The 19,447-nt window shown below is 41.2% G+C and overlaps 1 protein-coding gene across 1 annotated transcript in view; it reads right to left on the bottom strand.

Moving 5' to 3' along the window:
- Window positions 1–1,009: 1,009 nt before the first annotated feature.
- Window positions 1,010–19,447, bottom strand: part of IQSEC1 (IQ motif and Sec7 domain ArfGEF 1) — a 717,184-nt gene continuing 698,746 nt past the window's right edge. The window contains exons 13-16 of the mRNA XM_077821559.1: window positions 11,936–12,097; window positions 11,087–11,263; window positions 2,944–2,993; window positions 1,010–1,612 (exon numbers count right to left, since the gene is read on the bottom strand). Coding sequence (XP_077677685.1) covers window positions 1,010–1,612; window positions 2,944–2,993; window positions 11,087–11,263; window positions 11,936–12,097 — 992 coding nt within the window. The remainder of the gene's footprint in view (window positions 1,613–2,943; window positions 2,994–11,086; window positions 11,264–11,935; window positions 12,098–19,447) is intronic.

The following is a 19,447-nucleotide window of genomic DNA, read 5'->3' as shown; positions in this document are numbered from 1 at the left end:
GCATGCACCTTTCATGTAACTCTTCGTATGTGTTCATAAAATCATATGCATATAAAAGAAATGCGGATCATGTAAATTCACAGTTATCACAGCCTTTAAAGTGTCTAAGAATTTGTGTAACCAATGCTTTAAGATAACCAGTGGTAAATGGTCATCCCATGTTGCTACTGTATAGTTACTGCATCTTAACTAGTTTGCTTTCCTGAAATAGCAGAGCAGTTATAATACTGATTACATATGATATTATGTTAATAAAAATAAGGATTTATACAAAGCAATATTTTACTACAACAGTTAAATACTATGTTACTTGGCACATTTTAGTAATGATTGCTTAGAGTCTTAATATGTCTAGAGGACTTTTAAATTAAAATACTGAAATGTCTGAAATTTATTCCTAGCATTTAAAGTTTTTGGTCTACTCTTTCATATGCTATATTGTTACTGTCCTTCTATCAAGTAAGTGTAATTCCTTGTAAAGTCTATATTGCTAGTTTTGTGGACTGAAAAATTTGCTTTCGAAGCACAAATGTTAACTATACAGTATATATATATTTATATATATATTTATATTACATAAAGTTTACTTACGTACTTTCATCAACCATATCAGGTCTACTTATTTTTTTGCCTATTGACAATAAAAGAGCAAGAATGCAACACTTGGTTCTGAATCACTTTTTTTTTTTTAATAGGTTATGTTTTTATTATGTATGTAAAATTGTCATGGGATTTGGTGAAAAAGGAAGCTTAACTTGTATTCAGTAAGCAGCATGTTTTCAAGGCAATTGAAGATAAGGACTGGCCAGAAGGCAAGCCTCCGCTGAAGAGATAAGTAAAACCAATATTGATCACACTAATTCAAATGGTTGTATTTAGTAACAGCAAGTCCTTAAGCTTGCAGAAGTCAAAAATTGTTTGGCTGGGTAAAAATCCACATTTTATTTGCTGCTTCCTTTAAGTGCCTTTATAACCGTGCCTAAAACTACCATTATTAGGACAAATACTTCTAGACTATTGTGCTGATGCCACTGTGTTTGGGCTTAGCGCTGCTTGAAGTGGAAGGAGGAGCTGACTGTCCATGGTGATGCTGAGCATGTTGGGAATGAGAAGAGTGCCCAGGGTGAGGGGGGGGCAATGGAGGGTGCGGAGGGTGGGTATGTTGTGAATGAGGGTGCTGCATGTAAGAAGAATGTGCTGCATGCTGGGAATGAGGCACATGTGGATGGTACTGGTGCGTGTGCTGGATGTGCTGTGGAGGATGATAGTGGTGATGGTGATGATAAGGGGGTGGGTTCTGCTGCATGTGACAGTACTGTGAGTGGTGAGTGTGCACTTGTGCCTGCGTCTGCCCCTGCCCCTCAGCTGGCCCTGCATGGTGCATGGCAGAAGGATGCTGAGAGTGTTGCTGATGCGGGATTACAGGTGGGTGCTGAGGCTGCTGCGATGGGCCAGATGGTGGATGGCCTTGGGAAGGTGGCTTCCCCCTTTTACTACCAAATAAGGAACCTAGGAGTGAGGAAGAGTTAGGCATAGCCTGGTGAGGGCGAGATGGACACTCTCGGGTTGATGTAGCTCTTCGGCGCATGTGAGGACTGCTAATGATGGACCCCTAAAAGAAATTAATAGAAATGAAAATTAAAAAAAAAATCTTAAAATATGTTTAAAAGAAAAAGTTCACACTGATCCATCAAGTCTTCCTTACATGCTCACATGGGCTGACTATGTTAAGTGTTATAGCAGAATTTCTCTTCTGACAGTTTCTCTCTTCAAGCTACAGTTGAGGCATTCATGCCCTTCTTGGAATGCTTATAAACATTAATAGCCATTATCTGGTTTCTCTTTTAATACTTTTATTGTAAAAATCTGATACTTAAATTAAGAGAAATGTCAATGAAAGATGACATTATACCTGGGAATTTGTTTTAAAGAAAAAATACATTTTAAAATACCAGTCACATTTTTCTTAAAATAAAAAAGCTATATTAAATTAAACTGAAATGAAAACACAGTAACAAATGTTAGTTACCATTCCAATTTCATAATAGATTTTTTTTTTAAATTTAAATTTAAAAGTAGTTTTTTCTTATTGTAAACCGCAGTAGGGAAGGGTTGTGCTGCTTCGTAAACCTCGCTTTATATTATATGTTAGACTGCAACAATACTTCTACAACTCATTTCAATAAGATTTCTACGTGGTGATTTTTTTCTGACCTATGGCCCATGTTCCCTACTATTTAGCCTTGAATTGTCTATTTAGTCTTTGGAGATTTTTTTTTTAAACAATTAGGGACAAAGCAGTACTTAAGAATAACGTGCTAGATTTAAACTGCAATCTACCCAACGCAAACACACACACACAAAAAATAAATAAATCTGCAAGCTGAATTCAACGACATGAACAGTATATATAAATGGTTTGAAGATGAATGAAATCTCATGAAATCCACATTGAATTCATCTGTCTTACTCATTTTCTCCTCCCATGCCCTATCTGTGCAATTCCATGGTGGTATGACTGCAAACATTTAGCAATTTAACTAGAAAATAAGCAATGGGAATGGCTGAGCATGAAAGTCAATAGTGTTAGCTAGATATCAAACAGCATAGAACAGTGTACTGTGTAACGAAGTGCAAGTGGGCCTTCAGGCTGGGATCAGACCGAAATGGTGGCAAAAGGACACATCATGTTCATTTAACCATGCTTGCAGGAACAGAGGAGGGAACAAGGTTAGCTGAAACCAAAAATGGTGCTTGGTCTAAAACAAGCCATAAGTGTTTTTTAAGCTGGAATAATACAAAGTGAGTAGCCTACGCATGCATTTTATCTGAGGCAGGCAGGTTATATGTTAGAAGAAAGAGAGCAAAAAAATATGTATATAAAAGAAAGGTTTGAAATGCACATCATCACATCCAGCTAGACATCAGTAACTTCCTACTTACTTCCATATTGCTGTCTAGCGATCCTGCACTGCTGCGACGCCCACGCTTGCCTGCCCAGGACATGCAATACCATAGATTAGAGACTGAGACAAGACCTGGGTGAGAAATATCCACTTCCCTTAATTACTACAGGAGCCTCTAAACGCAACTAAAGGGGCCTTGGGGGAACTAATTTATTATGGTAAGTTAGACCGGTATAGTAACTACTAAGGCAGAAACTTAAAGTTTAAGGCCATTAATTAAATTAAGTTTCTGTACCTATATGTATCCTATAAAGGATGATCCTTTTGTTTTGAAGCAAGTTGTCATCTTTACTGTGTTGTTGTTTTTTTAAAAGAATCTTAAAATATGTATATATTATTCTCTACATTTAGCAGTGGGGGTCATAAGGTTCACTGTTGGCTAGAGTTTTAATTGCTTAATTTCCTAGAAGCAAATTTTCAAATATGTCCATAAATCTGTTTTCCTCAAACAGTGTTGTGGGTGGTGTCCTTTTGTTTTGTTTTGAATTATGGGGAACTTTCTGATTTCAGTGGGGAGGGAAAATGGAAAATCTCTGTCATCCTTTGAATGTTTTATTTTTAACCTCAATGGATTTCATATAATCTTCTTTCATGATGATTAAAAAGAAAAATAACTTAAATGTAGCCATTGCATTATGGCTAGATTTTGTTTGTCTAGCTGTGCAGTGCTTTACATTTAGGTATTAAGGCTGACAAAGTAGTCGGGCTGAATTTTCCTAAGGTGGATGCCAAAGTTAGTTGCCCAAACCTTAAATGTGGAACCCTCAGTTGGCTTCTAAATACTGATTTTAGGAAGCTAAGTGCCGAAAAACAGGATGCCCAAATATAAGATTATGCACCCAGATTTAATAACTGGGCTGCCCAGCTAATTCTTCAGAGATAATATGTGTATCTACACAGAATAGTTATTTTTATTGAATTTAGCTTGTTGGATATTAAGCTAACAAATGTAAGAATGTTCTGTTTAGGGGATGATCAAACAAAGCTAACATCATCAGGGTGACAGGTTTCAGAGTAGCAGCCGTGTTAGTCTGTATTCGCAAAAAGAACAGGAGTACTTGTGGCACCTTAGAGACTAACACATTTATTTGAGCATAAGCTTTCGTGAGCTACAGCATCATGCATCCGATGAAGTGAGCTGTAGCTCATGAAAGCTTATGCTCAAATAAATTTGTTAGTCTCTAAGGTACCATCAGGATGGAAGAGTGATCAGCTTCTCCAAGAATCTCCAAAAGCTACATGCATTCCATATTTCTCTCTTGATGCCCCACCACTTTTCTTAAAAGGCCCAGTGTCACAGCAAACCTCCCTTCTGTATCGGAAGGCTTGATACAGTTCTCTTCAGAGCCTGCCATTGCTGCTCCAAAGAGTGTTGCCGGAGAGGAATGAGATATTCCTTTCCCCTTTGCTATGACTAAGGGTCCTACGTTTGCAACAATTCACAGTTCTCAACATAAACCCTTTAAACTGAGATTATGTGTTTGCAGATGAGCAATTCCTTTGGAAGAGCTCTTTGCCAAAATCTTTGTGGTACATTCTTTACTGCAGTTTTACCTTGCTCGAAAACATGTCAATACTGTATTGTGTGCCATGAGAGAGAAGCGGTTTTGATTATCTTAGAATTCTTATTGCCTAGTCAGAGGGTGAATTTTGCTCTTTGTTTATTGGTAGTAATGGTGCTGGTTGTGACAGTCAAATCACTCCTGCCAGCCAATCCACAATCCTGAAGGAAGAGATCCACCACTGAATGGGGAGATGGGTATTATTCTGGCAAAGGTGAATAAAAGTGGCCAGGCATGAAGGAACATAGAAAAACCTAAGGTCTCCCACTGAAGGTAAAGCAGGAGTGAAAATGTTCAGATGCCACAGTGATGAATGCAGTATATGTGGACAGATGGGTGAGCATCTGTCTATGTACCTAAGATGACTGTGGGCAAAGGAATACTAGCAGAAAAAAGTGAAATCATATTTGTGACATCTATAATAATCACTACTGTACATTAAAGAGTCCTCTGGTAAGTTCTTCCAAGAGCAAAGACATAGTTTCTTAAAAACAAAGTGAAATAGGTTCACTATGGGCTGTAGACAGACAATCAGAAATGGAAATGACCTATTAGATCCTACAGAGTATTCCCTTGCCAGTGTAGGATCGTTTTATTACAAACTATTTTTCAGTGCTACATCCATCCCAGCTTAAAATGTTTTCTTTGAGCTGCAGTCTTCAAAAGGCATTGCAGGGAAATGGTAACTCCAGGATAGAAGGAGCTTATTCAGCTGTTACGTATAGCATAACTCTACACTAGAATGATTATTAGCTGCTGTGCTATAAAACTAGGTGATGTTTATCAAATTTATGACTCGTGCTCAGCAAGTTGAGTTTTACTTTTAATATTTTTGAAGGTCGTTACACAACACCGTTTCTGATTCCTCTCTTTGTAAAATTAAATTCCAGCTCTCTTTCCTCTCCTTTGAAAGTTAAATTCTTGTTCTCTTGACCAATTCACTTCTGTCATGGTTGGTAATTGACTGTGATGGTTGTATGCTGCTTCTGAGTAAGCATCACTAAGGTGCACTACTGCAACATATCTCCACATGTACAAACAAGGTCACTTTAAACTCGATAAACTTGAAACAATTAGAAATTAGAATATCCTTACAGAGACTTGCAAATTCTGTGAGCTCTTACAGGGAATCATGAATGAAACTCCATTGTGTCCTTGCAGAAATTGACCTTAGATATGCAGAATGTTAAAGGAAATGTTAAATTTCAGTTGTCACTACTGTACTGTACTTCTTGGGTCTATCTGCTCTATGCCAGTGAGAGGCATACTGAGATCAATGGCACTTCTTGTGATTCAGTTTGTGATTCTTGGCTAAAATAGTCTGGAAAAGCATTCAAATTATGTTCTTAGTGAAGTAAACTATTTTAACAGCCATCTACCAAATAATGAGTCACTGTACTAGCTTCAGCACGTTGTGAAAGTAGTATTCATGGGAGTGAAAACTGTTGCCATCCACCCTGATTGAATTGGCCTCGTTAGCACTACAAAAAGGAACTTTCCCTCTGTTGATATTCACCCCTTCTTGTCAACTGTTGGGAATAGGCCACATCCACCCTGATTGAATTGGCCTCATTAGCACTGACCCCCCACTTGGTAAGGCAATTCCCATCTTTTAATGTGCTGTATATTTATACCTGCCTACTGTATTTTTCACTCCATGCATCTGATGAAGTGGGTTACAGCCCACAAATGCCCAAATAAATTTGTTAGTCTGTAAGGTGCCTCATTGTTTTTGTTGCCATCTAGTTACCCAGAGGCCAAGCCTGACACAAGCAGAGGCAGTTCAAATGCCCAATACTACCTCACCGACATGCCACAGTCATAATCTGGAAGGACCACTTCTAGGGGTCTTTTAATCCAGTCTTTTGGTTGAGGCATGCAATTATGGTCTTGACCACTTGTGATTAAAAAACTCCTGGCTCTCTTCACTTTAGGAGCGTTATCCTTGGCACACTGGTCAAAGTCAGTGCATGTAATTACATCCTGCCTACCTAAATTCCCCTTGCCTTGGAGAAGCGAATAATTTCCCCTCTATAAACCAGTGGAGTAGTGTTGGTGGCGGCTATATTTCAGGGGTGAGTGTGTGGGTGATCCCTGCATATATATATATTTGCAGAATGCTTTGGGTATTTACATAAACACAAGCTACCAGATTTTTTCATAAGAATCCATTTGGTTAAAAATGGGGTATATAATGAGAATCAACAGAAGCAGGCAATAGTACACACATCCAGAGACACGAACCATGCCAGGCATCACTAACATCCAGTGGGGACAGAAGGAAGACGACAATGATAGCAAGGAAAGAGGAAATTTGTAGCATTAGGGTCCGGTATCTCCCCTGCATCACTTTCTCTATGGAAACAGATTCAGCCCTTCTGCTCCCCTGGAGATCTTGACTGCTAAGGCAGGAGAAGAGCTCTAATGTCTCATACCCCAAATAGTGTTTGTTTTGCCTCCTTCCACCTCAGCCCATAGGAGAAGAGTGAGTAGAGAAACTTTTAATCTCTCCCAGCATCATGTGGATGAGGGAGGACCTTAGAGCCTGAACCATTCCCTTGAAGACTCCTCCTACTGGTGGGTAAGGGTTCTGCAACAACATGAAGTCTGCTTCTGTATATGGAACATATGGGGTAATGAAGATCCCTGCTGTCTTTCCCCAGAGAGTAAACTATGGGCAAGAGAAAAATTGGAAAATACTACGAAGGATTAATAAAAACCATCATATATTGGTTTCAAGGGCAGGAAGAGTGTTTAAAAAAAAAAAAGGACAACAAATGAAGTTTGGGGCAATATACAAGAAGCAAAGGGACAATTTTTAAACTTGGGCTATATTTTATTGTTTCTGGCCCTTAATGCCAGTCAGTACTCATATACTATTACAGTACAAGTATTGGGGATATTTGCTGAGACTACCAGGAACAGTGCCCTCTTGCAGTTGTAGTAACAATAGCCTTGCACTTCTGTAGCACTCTCTCAAAGCATGTTACCAACAGGAGTGCATCAAACTTCACCACACCTCTGGAAGGAAAGTAAATATTTGTCCCCATTTTACACATTGATATGGCGAGTCAAAAAGAGGTTAAGGGCCCCGATTTCCAGAGATGCTGAGCACTCCTAACTCCATAGAAAGTAACTGGGAACTACAGGTGCTCAGCACTTCTGAAAATCAGGCTGTGACTTGCTTGAAGTCACCCAGGAAATCTGTGGCAGATATAGAATCAGAAACCCACATATCTTCCCCAGTCCTGTCTTTTAATCACAAAACCACTGTTCCCCCATTACTAATTGTGATGGGATAGTTTTCATCTTTCATATCTATGTGTAGGCCCATTTCAATATCATAAATGGAAGAAAGCTTTGGAATTGTCTAAAGTTCTCTTAGAGTTTGGCACAATCCATTCCTTTTCTAGTTGCGTTTTGTTTCCTTCTAACATTTTACACATGAATTTGGAATTCTACATTCTAGGGTAAATAAGTATGTTTTTTCTTGACTATTTTTCAGTGGACAGAGCTAATCACACTGACAATTCAGGCTGACAGTTCAGTTATGAGCAACAAAAATGCTCACATTTTTCATATTTGAAAAAGGATGAAGTATTAAATGCTTTTGACTCATTCATGTTTTGTAACACAGCTGGCTGCCAGTTCCCATTTCTACTTTTTATTCCATGGCAGCAGATGTCAGATCAGAGAGAACAAGATAAGGGTTATTAAATACTAACCTTAAAACCCCCAAAGCCCCCATTCACTTAATTTTTGCAAATACAACTTATGTTTTCATGGAAAAATAGCCAGCAGCAAAGAGTACCTGGTCAATATCAGATATTGTTTGCCTATTGTGGAATTGAAGTATTGCTCTCCAAAAACCAATTTCAGCTTGTAGGAGGTGAAAGGGTCAAACAGTCTTTTCTCTCTTTAGATTTGAGACTTAATTTATTTTTTCCTTTTCAAGCATAGAAAACATTTTAAAGGCACTTTTCCCTACTACTATTCCTCTGTGATAGGTATGATGACTTCTGGCAAGGGGAAATTAGCTAATGTTTTCCAAACCACAGCTTCATCAGAAACCTGCATAGCCAAAACTTTCTTTAGAGAATCAGATTCCCCTTTCATAGAACCATATTTTTAGAGTGCTTTCAAAAAAACCTCTGCAGTGTTCCTTAGGAAATTATGCACTGAACTCTGTGCATATGCAATTACTCAGTTTGCACATGTAAAATTGGATTTTTGCAAAATTAAGAAACCCCTTAAAAATCCAGCCCACTATCCCCATTTTCTATACAAACACACATACACACACAGTACACCCAGATCCTCTTTCTTTATCATCCTATATTTCACACCATGGCAGTACAAACACCAAGAATTAGGATGAACTAATTTCAGCCCACCTTTTTCAGAAGTTCTGTGTGTGTCTGCTGCTTTGGTACAGTCATTGAACCACAATGCCTCTGCTAACTGGTAAATTTTTCTTTGATTTTTCTAGGGGTCATCTGTTCCATACTAAAACAGAGTGAATCCCCCTAAGCAAGCTAAACTTAGAGGAAGTACTTGTAAAACGCACTACAGTGATTTTGATGTACCACAGAAATAGTAGTATGTACCCAGGGACTGAAAATGGTGTTTTATTAACCTAAATCAAGTGACAGGTGTGTAATTTTTCAAGTTAAATGCACTGCACAAGACCAAACAGAAGCTCTCCATAACTGTCAGTGGGTAAATATTAAAATTAAGTTGAGTTGGGTTGGGTTTAACAAATTAAGCGATAAACCCTCCAGTCTGTAAATGATTTCTACTTTCTATCATGGAAAAAGACCACTTTCAATAATAAGCATGCCAACAGCGGGCATACAATTTTGAAATATGAAAGTTTTCACGATCAAGAGGAATTCATCTTGTTTATTGAACATAACCCTGTAAAGGGATTTATGTACATGGCAATATTTGGAAGACCGTGATGGAAAATTCCTTTGGGATGAAGAGAGTTAATCAGGAACCATGGAAATTGGTTTGTATAGCCATGAAACTCCCACATCCAGTAACATGGCTGTTCTCATTCTAAATGAACTTAAAATAAAACAAAAAATGATGAAGGTATCTATACAGCTTAGATTTAATAATGATGAGGACTTGGGCTTGGTCCAACCCCAACTGAAGTCAACGGAAAGACTCTCACTGACTTGAAGTGGGCTTTGGATCAGGCCCTATGTCTTTTAATGAGGCAGATGGGTATAGATGGATATAAACAGAGAGTAAACACAAGTGATAATAGAGGGGTGGTGTGTACGTGTGTGTGTGTGTGTGTGTACGTATATATAGATATACACACACACACACACACACACACACGTACATACGTACGTACATACACACTCCACATATTCAATTTACCAGTGTTTTATTTACTGCAGCACAGCTAAATCCTCCTCTTTGATATTAAAAGGAAAGGCTAACAGAGGCTAACTATTCAAGATATAGACAGTATTACAAAATTATGCCTCCACTGTAGATCATACACCATTTAAAAAAACAAATCAAAATAAATAATACAGCCAGATAAAATATTTTTTTAAAAATTCAATTGCTGCTACTCTTATGGGTACTGTCAGTGTGGCGTGGCTGGTGTTACAGGTGTAACTTCTATTAGCAATAACAGGAGCAGTGTGCCTAACACTCTAAACACAGGGCTGAACATTTGCCCCTGGAAGTCTGGAAAACATGAGGGTGCTAATTACTAGTAATTAATGACATGTAGCAAAACAAATAAATAAAATAAAGACAGGCACATACCAATCTTTCCATTTCCATTTTTTGTAATGTATAAATATTTAGAAAACCCCATTTAGATCGGTCAGTTCCAATTTTAGCCACAGCAGCAACTATGACTCTTGGGGACATTACTACTGTGCCCAGCAGGACTTTTTCCTATTACTCTGGCAATAGTATTTTGCAAACAACAGCTTCAGCAAGAATTAGGACCTATGTTGTGCGTAATACAATGATGAGATATAATTCAGTTATGCTGTGTGACTGATACGATCACTCTAGATAGAATTTAGTAGGGCTTCACTCAATTTCATTCATCAATGTAGTACATGGGTACACTTAAGCACAAAATACACAGGAAGCAGTCATTGCATAAGGACCTCAGTGTTTTCTTTCTAAGTCTACATTAACAAGGAGGAAAAAAAATAAGAGAAAAAACAAAGGAATTCTAAGTGGGTTATTCCTAGCACTAGTCAACCATTTTTCTATAATACACTTACAATTTTCCCTCAGTCTCCATTCTCCTTTAAAAGTATACATAGCAAGCTATAACAGTTTGATATTTTCAAAGAGTTTGTTCAGTAAACTAAAGGTAAAATAAAATAAATAAAAAACAAACCCAACAATAAAACCAAGAACAAATGTTAAAAAAAAAAAAGCAAATAGACGTAAAAACAAGCTCATTTGTGAATGGCGACCATGTAAAGAAGCAATACAGAAAGTTTAACTATCTATCACACTTCTTTGCACGCACTGGTATATGGAGCAGGGAATAAATGTGGTGCTTACCAGCTTCAGAGAGGTCTCTAAGGGAGCTGCTGAGTGCACTCCTTTTCAGTCCCTCCCCAGTGGCATAGCTGTCATCCAGGCAGGCTCTGTTCAGCGTCCCATTGCCAGATTCTTTTTTGAGGCTGGAGCACTGGGAGATGCTTGGACGAACCACACCTTTCTGTTTTTCTAGCTCAGCTGAAACAAAGAGAATGATTGTACAGTTCATAGTTATTGACTATAATGAAAGGGAGCCAATGACATGACAAGCCAAATATTATGTATCCAGAGATGTCAGTTTATTGTGGAGTTGAACTGTATGTGATGAAAGGATGTCACATGCTGGAAAAATAGAATATAAAATCCTATGTTTAGATAGATAGATAGATATCTGCAGCTTCCAGTATGTTCATTTGCACAATGGCTACTGAAGCAGCAGCAAACATGATGCTTTTCAAAAGAATAAAGTTTGATATCAAGAGAAATAGAGTGAACGTTCTTCCAAAGCCCATCCCCAAAAGACAATACCTCTTTTTAAGAAGCCATTTAAAATAGCCCTAAAACTTAAGTACAACTTATTCACCGTATTTGGTACAGACCCACCCTCTACATACTCATCAGTCAGTTTTTGCTGGTGTTTAAGATATATTTCTATTGCAATTACACAGTACACTAGCTATCAGTCAAAAGATCCTGGCAGGAGTTTTAGGAATCACTGTTTTACCTCTAAAATAATATCAAAGCCACAGATGGAGAGCTACATTATTTTAAGATTTAAATCCTGGTGGATTATATTACATATATCTTAAACTGATTTACTAATTGTTGATTAGTTTGAAAATGCTCTATTATATGTACCTTTGTACTTACACTCTATTCTGTGCTTTTCCATTTCTTGAACTTCTGCAATAGACTCTCTCAAGTCATCCGTAAATTTCTTTCTATCCTGAGGATTGGGTGCATTGAAATTTATTAGGACTTTGATATCTGCTCCTGGAACAGCTGATGTAAGCCGTATGCCATTTGGATAATCTGTGGGTGGGGAGGGGGAAGGGAGAAAAGACAAGGCTAAATAATGTTTATTATCTTTAATTTTATTCTCTTCCATTTTTACTTATTTTTTCACTAATTCTCTTTGTTACCATTTCCGAACCCTGGACAGATGTCAGAGAAAAGCAGTTTTTACTACCACATTCAAAAACTCAGAAGGCCATTTTACCTGCTCAGAACCCAGATGCATTTTCTAAAGGAAGATAAATCTCACTGAATATCCTCATGGACAATAATAACACTAACACACAAATGAAATCTGTTTGTAGTAGCAATGCCAGTAAAAAAACAGGTTTGGCTGATTTGCTCAAAGGGACAACTTGTTCAGATTTAAGCTAACCTTGACTAAAGTAAAGTAAATCCCAGTCAGTATCCCTGGATTTAAAACAAACAAACAAAAAGGCTAACCAAACATGTCTAGTTTAAATGAAAACATTAACCCTAACATTACTAAAGACCTAAACAATACTGCAGCAAGCAAACACAATCTATTGACGGTCTTTACAAATAATATATTTTAAAAATTGATCTAAAATTATATATATATATCTAGTGTGTTACATTAGTTTGATTCAGCAGATTGCAAGCAATGACATACTTTATAAATTAAGGGTATGTCTACACTACGGAATAAGGTCGAATTTATAGAAGTCGGTTTTTTAGAAATTGGTTTTATATATTCGAGTGTGTGTGTCCCCACAGAAAATGCTCTAAGTGCATTAAGTGCATTAACTCGGCGGAGTGCTTCCACAGTACCGAGGCTAGAGTCGACTTCCGGAGTGTTGCACTGTGGGTAGCTATCCCACAGTTCCCGCAGTCTCCGCTGCCCATTGGAATTCTGGGTTGAGATCCCAGTGCCCTGATGGGGCTAAAACATTGTCGCGGGTGGTTCTGGGTACATATTGTCAGGCCCCCGTTCCCTCCCTCCCTCCGTGAAAGCAAGGGCAGACAATCGTTTCGCGCCTTTTTTCCTGAGTTACCTGTGCAGACGCCATACCATGGCAAGCATGGAGCCCGCTCAGGTAACTGTCACCCTATGTCTCCTGGGTGCTGGCAGACGTGGTACAGCATTGCTACACAGCAGCAGCAACCCATTGCCTTGTGGCAGCAGACGGTACAGTACGACTGGTAGCCGTCATCGTCATGTCCGAGGTGCTCCTGGCCACGTCGGCTGGGAGCGCCTGGACAGACATGGGCGCAGGGACTAAATTTGGAGTGACTTGACCAGGTCATTCTCTTTAGTCCTGCAGTCAGTCCTATTGAACCGTCTTATGGTGAGCAGGCAGGCGATACGGATTGCTAGCAGTCGTACTGTACCATCTTCTGCCAGGCAGGCAAGAGATGAGGATTGCTAGCAGTCGTATTGTACCATCTTCTGCCGAGCAGCCATGAGATGTGGATGGTATACAGTCCTTCTGCACCGTCTGCTGCCAGCCAAAGATGTAAAAGATAGATGGAGTGGATCAAAACAAGAAATAGACCAGATTTGTTTTGTACTCATTTGCCTCCTCCCCTGTCTAGGGGACTCATTCGTCTAGGTCAGACTGCAGTCACTCACAGAGAAGGTGCAGCGAGGTAAATCTAGCCATGTATCAATCAGAGGCCAGGCTAACCTCCTCGTTCCAATAAGAATAATAACTTAGGTGCACCATTTCTTATTGGAACCCTCCGTGAAGTCCTGCCTGAAATACTCCTTGATGTAAAGACACCCCCTTTGTTGATTTTAGCTCCCTGAAGCCAACCCTGTAAGCTGTGTGGTCAGTCGCCCCTCCCTCCGTCAGAGCAACAGCAGACAATCGTCCCACACCTTTTTTCTGTGCGGACACCATACCAAGGCAAGCATGGAGGCCGCTCAGCTCACTTTGGCAATTAGGAGCACATTAAACACTACACGCATTATCCAGCAGTATATGCAGCACCAGAACCGGGCAAAGCGATACCGGGTGAGGAGGCGACGTCACCGCGGTCACGTGAGTGATCAGGACATGGACACAGATTTCTCTGAAAGCATGGGCCCTGCCAATGCATGCATCATGGTGCTAATGGGGCAGGTTCATGCTGTGGAACGCCGATTCTGGGCTCGGGAAACAAGCACAGACTGGTGGGACCGCATAGTGTTGCGGGTCTGGGACGATTCCCAGTGGCTGCGAAACTTTCGCATGCGTAAGGGCACTTTCATGGAACTTTGTGACTTGCTTTCCCCTGCCCTGAGGCGCATGAATACCAAGATGAGAACAGCCCTCACAGTTGAGAAGCAAGTGGCGATAGCCCTGTGGAAGCTTGCAACGCCAGACAGCTACCGGTCAGTTGGGAATCAATTTGGAGTGGGCAAATCTACTGTGGGGGCTGCTGTGATGCAAGTAGCCCACGCAATCAAAGATCTGCTGATATCAAGGGTAGTGACTCTGGGAAATGTGTAGGTCATAGTGGATGGCTTTGCTACAATGGGATTCCCTAACTGTGGTGGGGCCATAGACGGAACCCATATCCCTATCTTGGCACCGGAGCACCAAGCCGCCAAGTACATAAACAGCAAGGGGTACTTTTTGATAGTGCTGCAAGCTCTGGTGGATCACAAGGGACGTTTCACCAACATCAACGCGGGATGGCCGGGAAAGTACATGACGCTCGCATCTTCAGGAACTCTGGTCTCTTTCAAAAGCTGCAGGAAGGGACTTTATTCCCAGACCAGAAAATAACTGTTGGGGATGTTGAAATGCCTCTATGTATCCTTGGGGACCCAGCCTACCCCTTAATGCCATGGCTCATGAAGCCGTACACAGGCAGCCTGGACAGTAGTCAGGAGCTGTTCAACTACAGGCTGAGCAAGTGCAGAATGGTGGTAGAATGTGCATTTGGACATTTAAAGGCGCGCTGGCGCAGTTTACTGACTCGCTTAGACCTCAGCGAAACCAATATTCCTACTGTTATTACTGCTTGCTGTGTGCTCCACAATATCTGTGAGAGTAAGGGGGAGACGTTTATGGCGGGGTGGGAGGTTGAGGCAAATCACCTGGCTGCTGGTTATGCGCAGCCAGACACCAGGGCGGTTAGAAGAGCACAGGAGGGCGCGGTACGCATCAGAGAAGCTTTGAAAACCAGTTTCATGACTGGCCAGGCTACGGTGTGAAAGTTCTGTTTGTTTCTCCTTGATGAAACCCCCCGCCCCTTGGTTCACTCTACTTCCCTGTAAGCTAACCACCCGCCCCTCCTCCCTTCAATCACCGCTTGCAGAGGCAATGAAGTCATTGTTGCTTCACGTTCATGCATTCTTTATTCATTCATCACACAAATAGGGGGATGACTACCAAGGTAGCCCAGGAGGGGTGGTGGAGGAGGGAAGGAAAATGCCACACAGCACTTTAAGCACAGCACTTTAAAAGTTTACAACTTTAAAATTTATTGAATGCCAGCCTTCTTTTTTTTGGGCAATCCTCTGTGGTGGAGTGGCTGGTTGGCCGGAGGCCCCCCCACCGCGTTCTTGGGCGTCTGGGTGTGGAGGCTATGGAACTTGGGGAGGAGGGTGGTTGGTTACAGAGGGGCTGCAGTGGCAGTCTGTGCTCCAGCTGCCTTTGCTGCAGCTCAACCATACACTGGAGCATACTGGTTAGGTCCTCCAGCAGCCTCAGCATTGAATCCTGCCTCCTCTCATCACGCTGCCGCCACATTTGAGCTTCAGCCCTGTCTTCATCCCGCCACTTACTCTCTTCAGCCCGCCACCTCTCCTCCCGGTCATTTTGTGCTTTCCTGCACTCTGACATTATTTGCCTCCACGCATTTGTCTGTGCTCTGTCAGTGTGGGAGGACAGCATGAGCTCGGAGAACATTTCATCGCGAGTGCGTTTTTTTTTTTTCTTTCTAAGCTTCACTAGCCTCTGGGAAGGAGAAGATCCTGTGATCATTGAAACACATGCAGCTGGTGGAGAAAAAAAAAGGGATAGCGGTATTTAAAAAGACACATTTATAAAACAGTGGCTACACTCTTTCAGGGTAAACCTTGCTGTTAACATTACATACATAGCACATGTGCTTTCGTTACAAGGTCGCATTTTGCCTCCCCCCACCGCGTGGCTACCCCCTCAACCCTCTCCCCTCCCCGTGGCTAACAGCGGGGAACATTTCTGTTTAGCCACAGGCCAACAGCCCAGCAGGAATGGGCTCCTCTGAGTGTCCCCTGAAGAAAAGCACTCTATTTCAACCAGGTGACCATGAATTATATCTCACTCTCCTGAGGATAACACAGAGAGATAAAAAACGGATGTTGTTTGAATGCCAGCAAACATACACTGCAATGCTTTGTTCTACAATGATTCCCGAGTACGTGTTACTGGCCTGGAGTGGTAAAGTGTCCTACCATGAAGGATGCAATAAGGCTGCCCTCCCCAGAAACCTTTTGCAAAGGCTTTGGGAGTACATCCAGGAGAACCGCGAATGCCAGGGCAAAGTAATCCTTTCACATGCTTGCTTTTAAACCATGTATAGTATTTTAAACGGTACACTCACCAGAGGTCCCTTCTCCGCCTGCTGGGTCCAGGAGGCAGCCTTGGGTGGGTTCGGGGGGTACTGGCTCCAGGTCCAGGGTGAGAAACAGTTCCTGGCTGTCGGGAAAACCGGTTTCTCCGCTTGCTTGCTGTGAGCTATCTTCTTCGTCCCCAAAACCTGCTTCCGTATTGCCTCCATCTCCATTGAAGGAGTCAAACAACACAGCTGGGGTAGTGGTGGCTGAACCCCCTAAAATGGCATGCAGCTCATCATAGAAGCGGCATGTTTGGGGCTCTGACCCGGAGCGGCCGTTCGCCTCTCTGGTTTTCTGGTAGGCTTGCCTCAGCTCTTTCAGTTTCACGCGGCACTGCTTCGGGTCCCTGTTATGGCCTCTGTCCTTCATGCCCTGGGAGATTTTGACAAAGGTTTCGGCATTTCGAAAACTGGAACGGAGTTCTGATAGCACGGATTCCTCTCCCCAAACAGCGATCAGATCCCGTACCTCCCGTTTGGTCCATGCTGGAGCTCTTTTGCGATTCTGGGACTCCATCATGGTCACCTGTGCTGATGAGCTCTGCATGGTCACCTGCAGCTTGCCACGCTGGCCAAACAGGAAATGAGATTCAAAAGTTCGCGGTTCTTTTCCTGTCTACCTGGCCAGTGCATCTGAGTTGAGAGTGCTGTCCAGAGCAGTCACAATGGAGCACTCTGGGATAGCTCCCGGAGGCCAATACCGTCGAATTGTGTCCACAGTACCCCAAATTTGAGCCGGCAAGGCCGATTTAAGCGCTAATCCACTTGTCAGTGGTGGAGTAAGGAAATCGATTTTAAGAGCCCTTTAAGTCGAAATAAAGGGCTTCATCGTGTGGACAGGTGCAGGTTTACATCGATTTAATGCTGCTAAATTCGACCTAAAGTCCTAGTGTAGACCAGGGCTAAGTTTAATATTCTTACTCATTATGGGCCAGATTTTCAAAACTTTCTCAGAAATTATGCCTGGCATCTTTGCACGTGCAATTGCTAGCACACTAACAGTCTCATTTCGCATGCGCGAACCAGCCAGATGAACTATCTAGTCTGCACGTGCAAACAACTGTAAGTGAAAAATTTACAGATGTAATTTGAGATAGCAGGTCAGGGTCGCCTTGAAAATGTAACACTTCGGTATATAATTATAGTGGACATAACAGAAAGAAAGCCTAAAGAGCTCAAGAGACAGAGGGGCTTAGTGAAAATGCCTCAAGGCATATTAGAACTTTCTATATATGGAACTGCTTAACTTAACGTTCCATAATAAATACTGAAGTATTTAAGCTTTATGCACTCGTTCCCTTTAAGCACTGACAGTGCTGTGCAGCGTGGAAGAAAAATCCATGACAAAATACATGCATAACTCTTCCCAACAGGTCTGATAATTTATATTCAATTGTCCTGATCCCACCACCTTGCTCATGTTTGAGTGGGAGTTTTTGCTGAGCAAAGACTCTAGCATTAACCCTCAGAATTATAGATTCTTCTTGGTCATTTTGTTTTGGTTGTTTGTGAGTAAACAGGCAGGAATGTTTCGTATTAACCTCAGCTCTCCAATCACGTTTTTTGTTCAATGTTACCCACCAGTGTCATGCTTCGAGGGAGTAAAAATGTGCTTACTCTGTAGGGCATGAACAGTGACATCCTGACCTTTATTTACAACAATGGGGATCATTTAATTAAAGGCATGTGCAAATGATGGGGCAAACAGCCCTTGCTTATCAGATTGTCTTCGTTTTAATTCTTGAACTAGCTGCCTGCAGTCCAGTTGTGCATCTAACATAGTAGGTCTTAACAGCTGGTCACACGAACATCTGCCAGTTGAGCAGAAAGGTACAGACACACCGAGATATACACATAATGAAGATTTTCTCCACTACAGAAAACTATTTGAGTTTTTGCTTGAACTACTGGCCCCTGGAAATAAGGCCTCACACAGTCTTAGAACATGTGCAATAAATAATTTAATAAAACGTCTTTTCTGAGCCATGTGACCTTATTTATCGACAGAAGGTCCCCAAATTGAATACTAAGTAAATACAGATCTCTTCCATGGATTAAAGTCCATGATCCATCACTCCAACACAGGGTGCTTCCAAGTGCACAACAAAATGGAATTCAAGCATTGTAGATTTCTATTTAAGCAGAACAACAAATCCTCTCTCATGGTCATTCACTCAAGAAACACCATCTGGTGTGCGACAATCTCTACCCCCAGCTGCCAAGGTCATTGTGTTCCAAAAAAAGTATTACACTGCCTTAAGAAGCGCAGAGTCAAATACAGCTACAGTTTACACAAAGACTTATGCACCATACATAGTTCCAACCAAAAGGGAACTCAGGCCATTCACCTTTCTTGGGTGGAAGAGGAGCCAACTAGCTATTCAGTTATAAACCAGAAAAAGTGCAGAACTAAGGGGGCGGGGGAAGACATTCATAACAGCTGAGCATGGAAAAGTAAGGCAACTTGATAACTATGAGGACACTTAGAGAGAAATTCAAGCTAGTGAACTGTACTTATCAGCTCTTCTGCACAGACCAAACTCCCCAATAAAACTCCTATGCCCAGCACGGCTATCAATACAACTGAGATTCCTACAGCAGCAAACACTGAGATAAATAATTTAGGTTTTAGCTGGACTCCACCAAAAATACGCCGCTAACCTTAACATTTTTAAAATTACGTTTGTTTGTAAATATAAATGTTTTCCTTGTGGCCTATTTATGCACTAGAGATAAATGCCATACTTCCTTATCTGGAGCCAACAAATCCCATAATATATTTTACCTTTATCAACCGTGCAATGCCAATAATTTCAA

This window comes from Eretmochelys imbricata, chromosome 7 (genome assembly GCF_965152235.1).
Source record: "Eretmochelys imbricata isolate rEreImb1 chromosome 7, rEreImb1.hap1, whole genome shotgun sequence".
NCBI classification, from domain to species: Eukaryota; Metazoa; Chordata; order Testudines; family Cheloniidae; genus Eretmochelys; species Eretmochelys imbricata.
The sequence above is the reverse complement of the archived record's forward strand: the minus strand, read 5'-3'. Positions and strand labels throughout refer to the sequence as shown.